A 15,885-nucleotide genomic window follows, 5' to 3' on the forward strand; every position below is an offset into this window, starting at 1 on the left:
TACTTCAATTTTGGTTTCTGGAGCAGACGAGTACATGATAATTGGATCATTATGGTGACATTCAAGATAAAAGTATTGCTCTTGCATTTATAGTCAATGCATGCAACTTGCAATGTTCAATCCCACATAGTATTGGAAATACTATTGAGAATGAGTATTTAAGACTTGGATTTTTTACTTCCTTGTTGAGTGAAAGAGAACAAGGGCCGTCGCCGCCGCCGTCTCGTCTCGGGTCGGGTCGTGGTAATACGTGCTTCCGACAAGTCCGCGCGGATACTATCTTTTTTGAGAAAATTCTTAAGAAACAAATGCAATACCACCAGTCGCGTTGCAATTTTGGACTATCGCAATGCGAAATGGAAAATCGCAATGCGAATTTCGACTATCGTAACGCGAAATGGAAAATCGCAATGCAAATGCGAATTTCGACTATCGCAACGCGAATTTGGAAACTGAGTTGCGAAGTTGGAGTTCGCGTTACGAATTTAAGATCGCGTTACGATTTTGTTGGTCATTTTGACAAATCCAAAAAATATTGATTAAAATCGTATATTATAATACATTTTCGGTCACCTCATTTATTAATTATCTCATATTAGTCCGCCTTTCTTAGAAATTCCCCAGTCACTGCCCTTCTCAACTTGACATAACCTCGCCGTCCTTACTCTTGCCGCGCCGCTCAGCCCTTGCGGAACGCTCCTCGACAGACCCGTCGCGCCCTCCCCCTTGCCCTCCTCCCAATCGCACGGCCCACCCTCACGACCACCGTCCTCAACGCAGATCATTGCCCTACTACCGCGACTCACTCTTTTCTTGTCCAAGTTGACAGTCGCTACTCCGTTCAGGCAACATCCTCCTCTCTCTCTCTCTCTCTCTTTTTCATACACACACATATTTTTTTAATTTATTTGAAGGAAACTCAGACCCCTCCCTCTCTCCAAGTTGTATAATTAATGTTGCTTTGATCCTTTTTCAGTGAAAGCTTTTGTAATAATAGGAATTACTAATGATTTTGGTTTGAAGTATTCGATTTATTTAGAGATAATTTTGTTGTTTTTCTTTCTGCAAATATGTTAGCTCTGTAATTGATTGATAAATGTGAAAAATTGATATAAAAAAGGTTGTGAAAAAATTGAACAAATTTAAACAAAAGTCGTTCGTTGGCTTCGGTTTGTTGAAGAACTCGGTTCAGTTTCAGTTTCTCAAAAATTGAAAGTCGCTTTGGTAGGTTTTTGGTTTTTCTGCGCCAACCTGACTGATTGCTCACCCCTAATATTTATGTTTAAGTTGCTCGTTATGTTATAAGTTATTTATGCTTAAGCTGTTTGGTATTTATTTTTGTTCCATTTTAAATCAAAAGGAAATACATTGACAATGGGATTACCAAATGCGAGTGCGGACTTGTCGACTGAAGTGGAGGTAGATGCTTTCAGACGCCTCTTTCCTCTTCGTTTCTTTGAGAAGCATCTTTTAGAATCTATACGCCCTGATGCTCGACCACTTGGAAGAGCAAGAGATACAACCATTGCCCTTGGTTAGTAAAGGAAGAAAAAAAGAAACTATGAATTATGAAACTTTTCTGTGGCATAATTTTTCTTCATGCTTGAGCTGATTCCTTTAATATCTAGGGGCTGTTGCATCTGCTAATGGTTCGGCCCTTGCAAAAATTGGTTCAACTGTAAGTTTATCACTTTCTCTTACTATATGCTGCTTTATGTTGCCAAGCAGTTAAGCCTAAAGTTAATAATTTGTTTCTTGTGTTGCATAGACGATGTTGGCTGCTATCAAAATGGAAGTCAGGACCCCTTCAATGGAAACTCCTGATGAGGGTTGTATAGGTTAGCTGCCATAAGTTGCATGCTTTACTATCTCTCTTTCTCTTCTCAAAACATGTCTTTTTTCTCTCACAATTTTTTCGTAATTTTCCCCCTCATTTTCAGCAATTGATTTCCACATGCCTCCAATTTGTTCTCCAATTTTTAGGCCTTGCAGACCATCTGAGGCAGCACCAGTTGTGGCAAAGCAATTATCTGACACTATTTTAAGGCATGCCAATTTATTCCCTAGATTGTTTATTGCTGCTGAGATGTATCCTATTCTAGTCTGTTAATTTACTTGTAGTTCTGATCTCTATTTGTGCTTTGATTCTTTAGAATGCAGAGGCTGTACTGTAATTTATTATTGGATAAACTATGTATTTAGTCACCCACCTATTCCCGCGGTTCCGTTTTGGTCACTCAACTATCTTTTTTTCAAAAGCATACCTAACGTTACGTTTTTGTTCAGTTTTGATCACTCGCTGTTAAAAAATAAAAATAACTGCTGACATGGTATATTTTAAAAAAAAATCAATGATTACATGACATTATCTTATGGTGACACGTCAGCATCACCGTTAATTTTTTTAATGGCGGGTGATCAAAACGTAATGTTAGGTATGTTTTTTTGAGAAAAAAAATAGTGGGTGACCAAAACGGAATCGTGGGTGGGAATTGTTGGGTGACTAAATATGTAGTTTACACTTTATTATTTTGTCTTGGTGTGGATTCAATTCTTCATCTCCATATTTACTTACGATTACTGATGTGGTTAACTGAGTATTTAGTCTTGAATATTGAAACTTTGAGCTCCCTCTTTTATCTCTTTCTACTCGCTGAAGCACACTGCTCAATTATTTTATCTTAATTTGTTGGTGGTTTCATATCCTTTGATGCTCTTTACACTTATAAATTGTTCTACTTTAAAGCTGTTACACTTTGATTCATTTTTCTTTATATTTATGTTCTCAAACATCTTGTCACATGTGTAACTACAGCTCTGGCATGATTAATTTGAAGGAACTGTCCTTGGTTAGTGGAAAAGCTGCTTGGATGACCTATTTGGTAGGTGCTTGTGGTTTTAAAATGTCTTAACTATCTGTGTAAGAGTTTGAACACAAACCATCTAGTATCCAAGCAAGAAAATATGAAAATTCAAGTAGTGTCATAGTGCCTTTGTTAACCTTGAATATGGAAGCAACATAATATTCTTTTATTTTCAGGACATTTACTGTTTGGATGCTGATGGTGCTCTTTTCGATGCTGCATTACTCGCAGCTGTTGCTGCCTTTTCTCATTGTAAGTTTTTCACTCATGCTTCTGAATATAATAATACTTGCTCGAAACAACTTTCCCCTTCCATGAAATTGCAAATGGAAGGGAAAAAAATTGTAATGGTGAAATCCTTTATTCTTTTTAAGAGAGAAATTTATATTCCACCTAAGGAATTCTTTTTAAGACAGGAAGCAAGGTCAACTATATGTTGTCTGTAATCTGTTTTTCTAAAATGTCACGGTTGAATAAGAAGCTTGTCTATCTTCCTATTCCCTTGCAGCTTTAATATTGAATAGATTTGTTTTGGAGTGTCTAATACTTGGTGTTTGTTTTTGCCATAACTTCTCTGGTTACACTTTAGAGTGATGCAAATTTTGTTTTGTGTTGGACCGTGATATACTCTGGATTCAAATTCAACTCTGGTTCTTATAAGTAAATTTATTCTATTTGTTTTAATTTTATGAAAAAAAAATTACAGTGGAAATCCCAGTAGTATCTCTCAATGACGATGGAAAAATAGTTTTATCGGAGGAGCAAGGACTATCTGACAGGGAGCCCGTCAATAAGGAGAAGAGAAAAGTGAATCTGGGTGGCATTCCGTTTTCACTGACATGCATACTCCACAAGAATTACATTTTGGCAGATCCTACTGCCGAGGAAGAGTCTATTATGGAAACATCTGTGACTATGGTTTTAGATTCATCAAGTCAACTTGTGTCGCTTTATAAACCAGGTGGAGCAGTTCTAGCATATACATCAGCTATCCAGGTCAGTTGAATTTTAATTCTTTGCGGCACAGTAATGTTTTAAGTAAATGTAGAAGCGTTTGCCGATGCTTTCAAAGAATAATACATTTAAGTTCTTGGTCTTACTCTTATCATGGGATATTTTTCGTCTTTAACTTTAGAAGCCGCCTTGCACTCTGATGTTTGTATGATTTGTTTTCGTACAAAGTGTTGTTTTAAAATTATAATGAAGAAATGGGGGAAAAGCTGATACAAAAATGGTTTCCATGGTTGCAGGACTGCATTGCATTAACACGGCAAAGAGTGAAGGAGCTTCAGAAGGTTCTAGAGGAAGCCATTTCCGGCATGGAGGTTGATTAATCTTGCTGTTAATGGTTTTGTTTATCAGCCAAATTTTGCAATTAATGTTGGTAATTCTGTGTTTGAATCATTATGGATGGTTCTGTTGCATTTGGTGAATAACATTATTAGTTCAGGGAGTGGTTTTTGGAGGGATCAATTCTGGTATGCCAAAAGTGGCAACTTTTGTTTATTGCCTTGTCATATTTTATCTCTGACTTAATATAAAATTAAGTACCCAAACTATACCACTTTTTTTTTTTAAATGGTGTTTAATTTTTTTTGTCAATCAAGATGTTTACGTTACCATGAGGTGTTTGATTTGTAACGACAGTTTTAAAAAGATCATTATGTGACACGTGTTATATTCTGATAGTTTTGAAATTTTGATTCAATTTTTAAAAAAATATTATATATCAGAAAAAATAAAATTTTCTATTTTACTCAAAATACCCAAGAATTCATAAAGTCCCTTATTTTAATTCTTGTTAATCTGGTTGTCGATCATACCCATTTGATGTTGAACGACTATCCATTCATTGTCGGCCACCCAATGATCAACTATCACTATTGTTATCATCTCACACATCAAAATTCTCAAATTCTTAAGTTTAAATCCCTAATCCTCGAAACCTCAATATGGTTTGAGCTCTCTCTCAAGCACAATAATCTTGGAAAAAGATCAAAGACTGGGGGGAGGACGAACAATGGGGGATTTCTTAAGAAAAAATGTTTCCCCCCTAAAAATAGCACATCTTTTATTTTTTTTAAAATAAAATTTTTATAGGATTTTTAGTGGCTATTGTGTTTGGGGTATCTAAGTGGTAACGTTTGTAATGTTAAGTACTTAGATTGATCGAAAAAAACAGGCACTATTTTAAATAAACTAATATAATTTAGACATTTATTTTCAAATTAAGCCTTTTTCTATAGCCGTTGTGATTAGAAGCCTATCTACAACTCAAGTCCTCTTTCAAGCTGATTACTGCCTAAATTCCAGCTTATTGTCGCTGTCTGTTTGTAGATGGAGTTGGGCTTGAATTCATCAATTGAGATGAATTTCACGTTTAAAAGTATTCTATTTAAATTTAATAATATAAATTCATTTTTATATGTTAAATATGGTAATGCACAGTACAGGAAATGTGAACGGTAGAGATCGAGGGCTCTTTTGAAGTTAATTAAAAATTGGGTAAAATACACAAATGATCACTAAGTTATCTTGGAATCAGTTTTTACCACTGAAGTTTGAAGTTATAAAATAATTATTAAATATTTTTTAACTATTACAAATTAGTTACTATGCGTTATAAATAGTGATAAAATTTATAAATTTAAAAGATTATTTTATAATAATTTGATAAAGTTAAATGATCTCTATAATCGTATGAGAAATTTAATAATTATTTTATAATTTTTAAAATTTTAATGATTGAAAAGATAATTTTAATATAAAATAGTCATAATTTTATTATCTTAACTTGACTCGAAAAAAATTCTAAATTTTAATCGAGTTATAAAATTGAATTTGAATAACTTAAAATTTTTAGTGATTAGTAGATTTCTTTTTGAGTCCCTCAACTCTCTATGATATATGTATATCATATATGCATAACATATATGTATATCACATATGAAGAAATATATATGTATTGCATATGATTATAGAAAACCATTTAAATTGGAATCAAATTGTATCATAATATTATAAATGTTTAGAATCAAATTTAAACAGAAACTCGAATAACTCGACTCGAGAAAATTTCAAATAAAGTTTGAGTTATAAAATAGTACTTGTCAACTAGAATAACTTTGAAATTTTTTGACTCAACTCGAACGCTCGCACTTAGTTGCATCTGCTTATCTTTAGCAAGGAAGGGCTACAAATGGAAGAACCACTGCATAAATCAGTATTAAGATTAGTAGCTTTTGGAACCAACATTACAGATTTTACAGCAACCTTCTCACAATACTTGTCAAAGAGATGATATATCCCTGAACTGGCATCTATATTAGACCTGTAGTGAATTTGCATGCGAAGCATCATAAGAAACTTTAAAGGTAGTCGAAAGATGTTCCATGTTGAGAATTTTCATTACTTTCAGGCACAAAAGCATTTGTACAATCAACTCATTAAGATCACTAACATGGCAGGGAAGCTTTGCAAATGTCATCATTGATGCTCCTACACCACCTTCAAATTCTCAATATGAATGTATGAAATACATAGTGTAACACCTTCAGACCGATGCGGATAGCCCATCCAATTCGGGGTGTCACATTAGGGCCACCGGAGCGACCCACTGTAAAATAACAGAAAATTTAAAACTTTATTAAAACATGTAACTTAAAATGATTTATCAATTTTCAGAAATAAAACAGGTTTTCAGACTCGTGTATAAAACAAAATACAATTACATGCCCCCTAATCACATGTACCATTCTCTGGAAGCAACACCGGAAGAACTCCCATACTGATGACGATAGTTGCACTGGTATAATTCTTTTAACCTGCAATGTTGAGTAATACAGTGTTCTTTGGAAAGCCCAGTAATACAAAACTACCAGATGATGTTGAAGAACGTGCAGATACAGATAAACATATATTTCCTTATTGGTTCCGAACATCTACAGATTTTTATGCTGAGCAGAGATCTTACGGATATTTCAGGTAGTAACATGTAGTCATCAGTTCAGATGGAAAATATTTCGAATGTCTAGGTTCAGGAGACCATAATATGTTTTCTAGTGTGTTCCCATAAAAACCAATAAAAAGATACAGATCTTTTAAAACACACATATATATATATATACCCCATCCGTCACGTACAAAATGTGTAGGTTCCCCATAACCGTACAACCCCGTCACGTCTAGTAAGGCCTTGAGCACACAGCAGAGGAACCGGTAAGTAAGGCCCTTAGCACACAGCCGAGGAGCCTCCAGGTATACTTCCTCCAATAATACCCCCAAATAAAACATGTTCCGTCCATAAACGGATATATCAAAAATCAAAACATAATTCATGTCAAGTATCATATCAAAATCCATGTTAAATATCATATCAAAATCCAAGTCAAGTATCAGATCAGAATCCATGTCAGATATCATATCAGAATCCATGTCAAGTATCAGATCAGAATTCAAATCGAAAATCAGATAAAATATTCATGTGAGTAGGGAATACACCAGAATTTACAGATATTATCCAAAGATTTTGGATAATCTTAACAGGTAGAGGAACATGGATCTTCAATATACCGATAGAATGTCGAAATTTAGAATCACTATAGGAATAGTTCAATAACTAAAGGAATCATCAGTTATTCAGAATATAACTTGAGCTGATAAGGAAGAAATGAAGATTCAGGACATTTACAGTCGATGTCGATCTATCGGATTATTGAAATAACTCAAGTTTAACAACTCCCAAAACTAATGCATATTGACCGGTCTATTCGTTGTCCTACCAGGTATTCACTCATTAATACCAACAATTATTGTCCATAAATCAACTTTTGAGTCATCACTGAACATATCTTAAGGAGACAAACATATATTCTAATGGTCTTTATTTTATTTTCACGCTTCCACGATACCATGAAATACTGACGTACTTGATTTATGGTTTATAATCCATAGGGATGATACATCATATAAGTTCATACGAGTTTCCAGGCTTATCCTAATCACTTACTTAATCCTCGGTCATTGAGGTTACTTAGTTCATTTAGCATTCAAGTTCATTCCAGTTACTTCGAGATTTTTTAGAGTAATTCACACGTTCTTGAATTTCAGATACATGTTGTACTTCCATTCCATTCAATTTGGTCTTCATGGTTGATTTGTCGAAAAAACATCCAATTCTTAGTACTGAATGCGATCTAGAGTTGAGCTGAGCTGAATACTTCCAAAATTATCATCGAGCCAAACTTGAGAAGACGAACACACATTCAAGTAATATCTATGCCATTCAGGTATTGACATAGCTTTAGGTTGATCTACTCACTTAAATTGTGTTCCATTACTTTTAAGGGTAGTATAACACCCATATTTACTTGGATTCCTTAATTAATTCAAAACATTTACTTAGTATAGGTTATAAGGGTATTTTGGTCATTTTGGTGTTCAGTTTTATTCCAATCATTACAGAGCTCGAGGATATCCCATCATTCCTGAGCTTGGTGATATTCTTGGGTCATTTCCATTACAGGGGTATTCCGGTCATTTTATAGATCTAGTGTACTTCAATCCTTTCTTTCCTTCCAATCTTATTATTAAATTCAAACTTATCATTTATTTCAGTCCATTCAAACAATTCTGACAAAAGAATACTCCCGATAAATTGTTCTTCAGGTATTTACTCATAACTCGGATATTTTCGGGTCAAGTGCCTTATCATATTTTTACCAACGGAATATCATGAATTTTTCTGTACAAAGACAGAATCTTAACAATCAAATCCGTAATTTATTGAGTTAATTATGAATCCTCAAAATACTTTCTCATTCAGGGTCAACTCGGACTATTTTTACCTTTCAAGGGCATTTTCGTAATTTCTTAACCAAATAGTTTCAGTATTAACTCTTAACGAACATACTTATAATTTAGAGATTCTATGGTTAATTGCTTCCTCGAACATTCTCTAATCTTGAAATGATTCCTTAACAAACTTCTAGTATCTGACATAAACCCTATTGAGGTTAAAAAACGGTTATCCATAATTTCCAAGTAAAACTAACATTTTTTATGCACATCAATAGTTTTATCAGATCAATATGTATTTTCAGATTTATTAATCCACTACCAGGGACAGTTCTTGTCATTTTACGACATAAGGGTAATTTTATAATTTTACCTAATCGAAATATTCTCATAATTTATCATCTAATTACCTTTAATGAGATAAATTATAATCTACATATCCATAGTTGATTCCTTTATCACTTAATTCCAGAACTTGTAATTTAATTCCATCTGTCCTCCAATTTCTTATAATAGTCATCTGAGCTATATTCAGTTACCTACGTTCTACTGCATTCGTATCGATTGTAGAACTTCATTAATTACACATATGAGACCAAATATTTCCATTCATGCATTTACCAATACCAACATGTTCTATAAAGCATAAAGAGGTAGTAAAGTATTACCTCGATTTTCGTGTAATACTGATCGACCATTAAATTCCATTCAAATGCCCTCGAACTTGAAATCATCTTCCATAATTCCTCAGATGCATATCAATATAAATTACATAAAAAACGGAGCTTAATTCCGAAAAATAGATCGAATCGGGTGATAAATCAGTCAAAAACAGCTTACGGGTTCGAGTTTGGCAAAACTGACTTCGGATTCTGATTTAGGACGTCGAAAAACCTAAAATATGACTTTTCAAAATTTTTGACTTTTTGGTCAAAGTTAAAGTCAAAGGGTTTGACTGGCAATTTCGAGGCCTTCAGGTCCGAATTTTGAAAAACAGACTTCGGAATCGGACTTAGAGCGCCGAAAAATGTTAGGATAGATATACTCGGTCAAAGTCAAAGGTCGTTTAACGCCCGGTCAACACCGGTCAAAGTTCTTGTCAACAGTGGTCAACGCCGGTCAACGGTCAACACAGGTCCACAGTCAACAGTCGACCGTTTTACACAAATATCACCTAATAGAAATTAATTACAAAAGTAGCCACCTTCTACAAATATTTACGAAACTAACACCTGAAATTTACACAAATAACACCGAAACAAAAATTAATTACAAAATTAACACCAGACGATTCCCACTCTCAAGGGGTGGCGCATGCGGCGTGTGAACAGTAACACAGTGTCGTAAAATTCCTGGAAAAATTCCTAAAAATTATTTTAAGGCATTTTGAGACACTTACCAAGCTCGGTTCACAATTTTAAACAACGGAGAGCTCGATTTCAAAACGTTGGAAACTTTGACAGTCTCACCCCTCCACGCGCCGATGACGACGGAGAAACGGAAGACACTGGCAGACTCAGAACGGTTCAAGGAACACGATGGTGCAGGAGGTGTCGAAAATGGATGGCCGGATCATCTTGAATCGACGAAAAACTAACGGAAATCGAGTTAAAACCGATGATACTTTCGATTGAAATTAACGACAAATGGCGCCGATTCACAACAAGAGGTTTGAGGGATTTTTTTCCTTCGATTAACAATGAACACGATGGTGGTTTCGGTTCGTCGATCAGAGGTCGGACGGCTAGTAGATCGGAGAAATGAGGGTTGATAGAGGAGGAAAACTGAGAAATATGCGCAGAAAACATACGGGAATGAATTTATAATTCATCTGATAAAAAATGGGTAAGCCATGAGTTTAGTAACTGAACTTTCTGCACTTCTTAAAATGGTCTGCCAACTTTACGATTTTACAATTTAATCCCCAATTTCTTTCAAAAATACCAATTAAATTCAACACTTTATAATTTCTTAATTTTAGCCCCTAAATTGGGGTGTTACACATAGTTTCTCAATAAAAATTTAGTTACCATCCGGTTTCCAAGCAGTGGCGGATATAGAAATTAAAAAATGATGATCTAAAAATTTTAATATTTTTTCCAACAAAAATGAGTATGTAAAACTTTTATTTGTATGCAAAATTTTTATTTTTTCTCCTTGTCTTAATATATCAACCAATATTTAAAAATTTATCTAAAACAATGGGTATGCACTTATTGTAGATGCTCGATTTGTCCGGGATCTTTTCTGAAGTTGAATTGGATTTATTATCGTTTATATGATTAATGTTTGGTTATATTTATATATGATATATGAGCAACTAAGCAATTATAATGAATGTTAAGCAATTAAAATACATATGAGTATACTAATTAAATGTTTTATTACAGGGCCTATACCAAATTACAACCAGCTGGACCGAAGTGGCCCAAAAATCAAAATAATCAGGCTTGGATGTTCAAGCCTGTTTGAAGAACCCTAAAACCGTTAGGGTTTCCAACTTATGGATCCAGCCGCCGCTTGTCCTGGACCGTTGGATCTGCTTCTCATCCAACGGTCCAGATCAAAGACCACTAGGGTTTCTGGTCAGGGTTCCAGCGCCGTCAAGCTACCACCGTTGGATCTGGCATCAGGATCCAACGGCTCACAACGTCCCAAGCATCCCGAGCCAGCTGCAGTCTCACGTGAAGCCAACTCTGCTGCCAGACCACGCACGCCAACCGGACAATAGCTCGGCTCCCCACAGCTGCCGCCCGTGATCTGCTCTCACCAGTGCCCTGCAAACACACGAAACAAGAAGCAGAACGAGAGGCACGGAGAAATCGAGGAGAGAAAACCAACAACAAAAAACAGATATAGAGAGTGACCAAGGTTCAAAAAAGAGGAAAAAAAAAACCATCAAGGATCATCAGCGAGAGGAGAGAAAACAGAAAGGGAAAACACACAAAAAAGAAGAAGGAGAAAACAACAAAAAATACTCGAACCAAAAAACGATCAGCAATCGGAGAGCAAAAACAACAAAAGGAAAAACGAAACCCTCACCTCCTTGAGTGAAAGAGTAACCATCACCACCATTTGAAAGTCGAACCCCGTTGGGTCACCAAGGGTAAGCTATCGATTATGCTTTTGTTTCAGTGTTTGGTTTCATCGGGGTCTATGGGGGCTAGTTCTGGGTAAGTTTGGTCATGTTCGGGGTTTGGGGTACAGTTTTAACTCCTTAACGGAGTCTGTTGGCCACGGTGGTTGGCAATGGGCTTCGTGGTTGTGATATTTGGGTTGTGGGTTTCGTAAGAGTGAAGGTTTAAGGCTAGAAAGGAGAGGAGGCTTTCATCGGGGTCTTCGTTGGGGTTTTCGGGAAGTCTGGTGTTAGTCTCGTGATGGGGTTGAAGTTTTCTGGTAGGGGTTTGTCTCGGTCTTAGACGGTGGCCGTGGAGATCTTTGGGTTTTCTGGCGATGGAGGCTTTGGTTTTCGGGGTTGCAGAGGGAGTTTGAGAAGAGTGGTGAGGGGTTGTCTAGTTTAGGCTTGTTTTGGGTTGACCAGTTGGTCTAGGTGGTCGTCGGGGTAATGGTGGCCACCGAGGACTGGTGGCCAGCCGGTGGCGTTGAGTGGTGAGGGCGAAGTCTCGGTTGAACCAGATGAAGAATCGAGAGAGAGAGGATGAGAGTGAAACGGCGGGTTTGGTGAGGCTGAAGAAGAAATGAGATTAGGGTTAAAAAATCTACCATTTGGTTTGTTATAACGCCAAAACGGCGTAGTTTCACGGAGGCATGAAACGGTAACGTTTGAGGCTAGGGGAGGAGAACCGAGTTTTAGGACGTTGGGCTAACAGCGGAATAGGTCCTTCCTCTTTTGTTTCATTCCATTTTGGTCCTTAAACCGAGCTTTGTGGGAATTTTAATCTTACCTCCTGGTTTCCAGAGTGTTTTATTTTGGTCCCGTATCATGTTATGGCCATTTTCTTTCCGTTTTTTTTGCATTGGATATGTAATTTGAGAAGCTTTCAATTTGATCCTATGCAATATTTTGGTTATATTATGTTTGCAGTACCCAGAAATGAAAATGTTATGAAAAAGGTTGTTGTTATTTATTTTTTATGTTTTAGTCCTTTAATATTTTATGCATGATTGTTAGGTTAATTTAGATTTATTTTAAATATATGCATGTATATATTATTTCAAGCATGTTGTTCATACGCACGTAGGTGTAATTTATTTTTATGAGCATGTTTGAATTCGTTCACTTTAATCGCATATTTAATTATTTTTTGCATTAACATCACTTCGTATAATTTTTGCATGATATCCTCATATGCATAACTTGACATTATTGCATAATCGGAATTAAGGGTAATGCCCTTTTAATCTAAAATTATCAGAATGGCTTTCCTTAACTTACAGGGAAGGTGTTTTGACGATTTTAAATTAAAATGGTATCCCGTCAGTAACGCCTAATTAAATTTGGATATATCATTGTAAAATTTGGGAGCGAAAGAAAAGGAAATATTCGACTATTTAAACTTTTCGAGAAAAGGTCGTTAGAACTGAACTAAAGATCTGGTCTCGATATTTTTAAATAATCGAATATTCTTTATCTTTCTAATGACTTGGTAATTTTAAATTAAATCTATTTTGTTGCTTTGAATGTTGCAAATTTGCATGTTTGCCGTTTAAAGGGATCATTAATCAAATCAAATTTGAACTTGTGAAATTCGTTGCAAAGAAATTAATTAATCGACTTGGTACCGATTTAGGGCGTTGTGGGGGTGCTAATCCTTCCCCACACGTAACCGACTCCCGAACTTGGATTTTGGTAACGTAGACCGTAAATTTGTCGTTTTAATTAAAATTAATTTTTATTTAAAATGACAAAATGTTTTTGGGTGCCCAATCACATCCTAATCAAAGATTGGTGGCGACTCCTCGAACCTTATATTTTACCGTAACGGAATTTCCAATTTTTCGAAACGAGAGGTTTTCTAAAATGGCATCGTTTTTAATTAAAAATTCAATTGAAAAGAGAATAATTAAAAATGACGCGGTTTCCAAAATCACCCTGCCGTTTAAAAATCGTTTCGACAGCTTGGCAACTCTGCTGGGGACTTTTTAGAGAGTCAGGCCGATCGTCGATTAATTAATTGTCTTTGCAAACGAAATTTATAAGTTCGCTTTAATTTGGTTTTTGATCCCTTGTTTGTTTGAATTGTTTTATTTACATCTTAATTTGTAATTTGGTTAATGAATAAATAGTTGTACTAATGTGTGTTCTACATGTTTCAGTTTTCTGACCTTCGTTTTAGTCTATTGTTTTTCTTGGATCGAGGCAAAGGATTATGGGTTTCCCCTCACTGTCGTTACAACCATTTCGATATTTAGAGCCTTCTTACTGTGCTCTGTCCCGTTAGGTAGGGGTGAAAGCTACGCTTACGTGAGAAAAATTATTTTTCTCCGCATGGGCTTTAGCTAGTAACCTCTGGGGTACATGCCTTATGTTTACGAGTGAAACATTGAGTTTCCTCGCATGGACATAGGGAAATGTATCCTCTCGAAATTGAACTTGATCTGTTTTAAGCCTATAACGGGCGAGGATCGAGGGTCTGGCAAGCCCAAGGGGGCACCAGCAAAGGACAATTCGAGGACCCTTTTAGAAATACTGAAACTCTGCCCATCTTATGTTGAATCTCTGTCCACAGACACAAAGGGGAAACTCATTCTAACTTTTCCCTCGAATTTATTTTTTTTGCAAAAAGTATGCGAACTAGAGATCATGTGGTTAGGTTTATTTTCAAACATGCATGTGAATTAGATACCATGCGGTTAGGATTTTTATGAGTAACAAAACATGTGGGTAAATATCATGTCGGGTAGGTTCTACTAAAGCATGATTCGGTAGACGCCATGTTGGGTAGATACCATGTGAATTAGGTTTAGGATGTATATATTTTCTATCTTCATGTTGTTTGTTTATTCTTTGACTATTCATTGTATATACTAACACAGTTTTATTTTTGTTTGTGTTTTATTTATTACCGCTGCATTGCATCATCATTCATGAAGAAAGGTGTTGATTCACAAGGTGGTCATAAAAATAGAAGGCGGTCATAAAATGGACAAGAGCTTTCATAACAAGGAAGTGGATAACGCAGAAGTGAGGTCGTGGTCCGAGGAAACTCAGAGGAAGAAAGGCGACAGTTTGACTGAAGATTACATATCAGTACTACCAGAGGTTGCTCCGGTCAGTCTAAAGCAAAACGATTTGCAAGAGTTACGCGAAATTTGGGAAAGTTGGAATTCTGAGGTGAAATACTCTTTCTGGCAAAAGTATGGTGACATCGCCCCTCTGTTGTACGTGAAAGTAAACGAACCCCTAATCAAAGCTCTCGTCCAGTTTTGGAATCCCGCATATAGCTGCTTCACTTTCAACAAGGAAGACATGACTCCCACGTTAGAAGAATACACCTCCTTGTTTCATTTCGAGACGATACACTTGGACCGTATCTACTCAAAAGCCTCAAGGACCCAATCCTTTAAGAGCAAGCTCGCAAGGATTACTGGGATGGGAGAGAAGTGGGTTGCTGATCGAATCCAAAAGAAGGGAGAGTCCGATTGCTTCCCTTGGTCATGCCTCAAGGAGCTTATCGTCAAGCATAGCGATATCGAGAAGAGCATGGAGATGTTCGCCTTGGGAATTTATGGTTTGATGATTTTCCCGAAAGTTCTTTATCACGTGGAAGCCGCAGTGGTCGATTTATTCGAGCGTTTGGAAAGGAAGGTAAACCCTGTTCCTGCAGTTTTGGCTGAAACATTCAGAGCACTTAGCAGTTGCAGAAGAGCTGAGAGTAGCCGCTTCACCGGGTGTGTCCAGCTGCTTACTGTTTGGATACGCAGTCACTTCTGGAAAATTGACCGAGAGTATAGTCGACGGTTTTCTACGGCCTATTCACCCTTAAAAGATTTCCTCACTAAAGAGTGGCCAGAGCATCTCACCAGGAAAGATTGGGTTTCACTCTTCAGAAATTTACAGGAACATGATATAGTGTGGCGTGTCCCCTGGTTAGCTTTTGTGGATGTGTTGTACAAATGCGGGGATTCCGATTGGGTAACCCTATTAGGGTTATGGGGTAGAGTAGGTTATGCGCCACTGATGGTACTAAGGCAATTTGGGGCACGCCAATTCGTCCCAGCTACATCCGGTCTGAAGGCATCTGAATTTGTGTACTGTGGAGAT

General features: G+C 36.4%; 1 protein-coding gene and 1 long non-coding RNA gene across 2 annotated transcripts; both read left to right on the forward strand.

Annotated features, from left to right (window-relative positions):
• Positions 1 to 678: 678 nt before the first annotated feature.
• Positions 679 to 4,423, forward strand: LOC120185303 (exosome complex component RRP43-like). The gene is made up of 9 exons (XM_039189557.1): positions 679 to 845; positions 1,361 to 1,534; positions 1,629 to 1,678; positions 1,769 to 1,838; positions 1,941 to 2,046; positions 2,816 to 2,882; positions 3,041 to 3,116; positions 3,571 to 3,860; positions 4,115 to 4,423. Exons 2-9 carry the CDS (start codon positions 1,375 to 1,377, stop codon positions 4,196 to 4,198), a joined length of 903 nt encoding a protein of 300 aa, XP_039045488.1. The 5' UTR covers positions 679 to 845; positions 1,361 to 1,374; the 3' UTR covers positions 4,199 to 4,423.
• Positions 957 to 15,267, forward strand: LOC120185304. Its single transcript, XR_005522106.1, has 3 exons — positions 957 to 1,215; positions 5,425 to 5,430; positions 15,257 to 15,267. It is a non-coding gene; the product is annotated as an uncharacterized LOC120185304 (long non-coding RNA).
• The last annotated feature ends 618 nt before the right edge of the window (positions 15,268 to 15,885 follow it).

This window comes from Hibiscus syriacus, unplaced genomic scaffold (genome assembly GCF_006381635.1).
Source record: "Hibiscus syriacus cultivar Baekdansim isolate YM2019G1 unplaced genomic scaffold, ASM638163v2 tig00113096_pilon, whole genome shotgun sequence".
NCBI lineage: Eukaryota > Viridiplantae > Streptophyta > Magnoliopsida > Malvales > Malvaceae > Hibiscus > Hibiscus syriacus.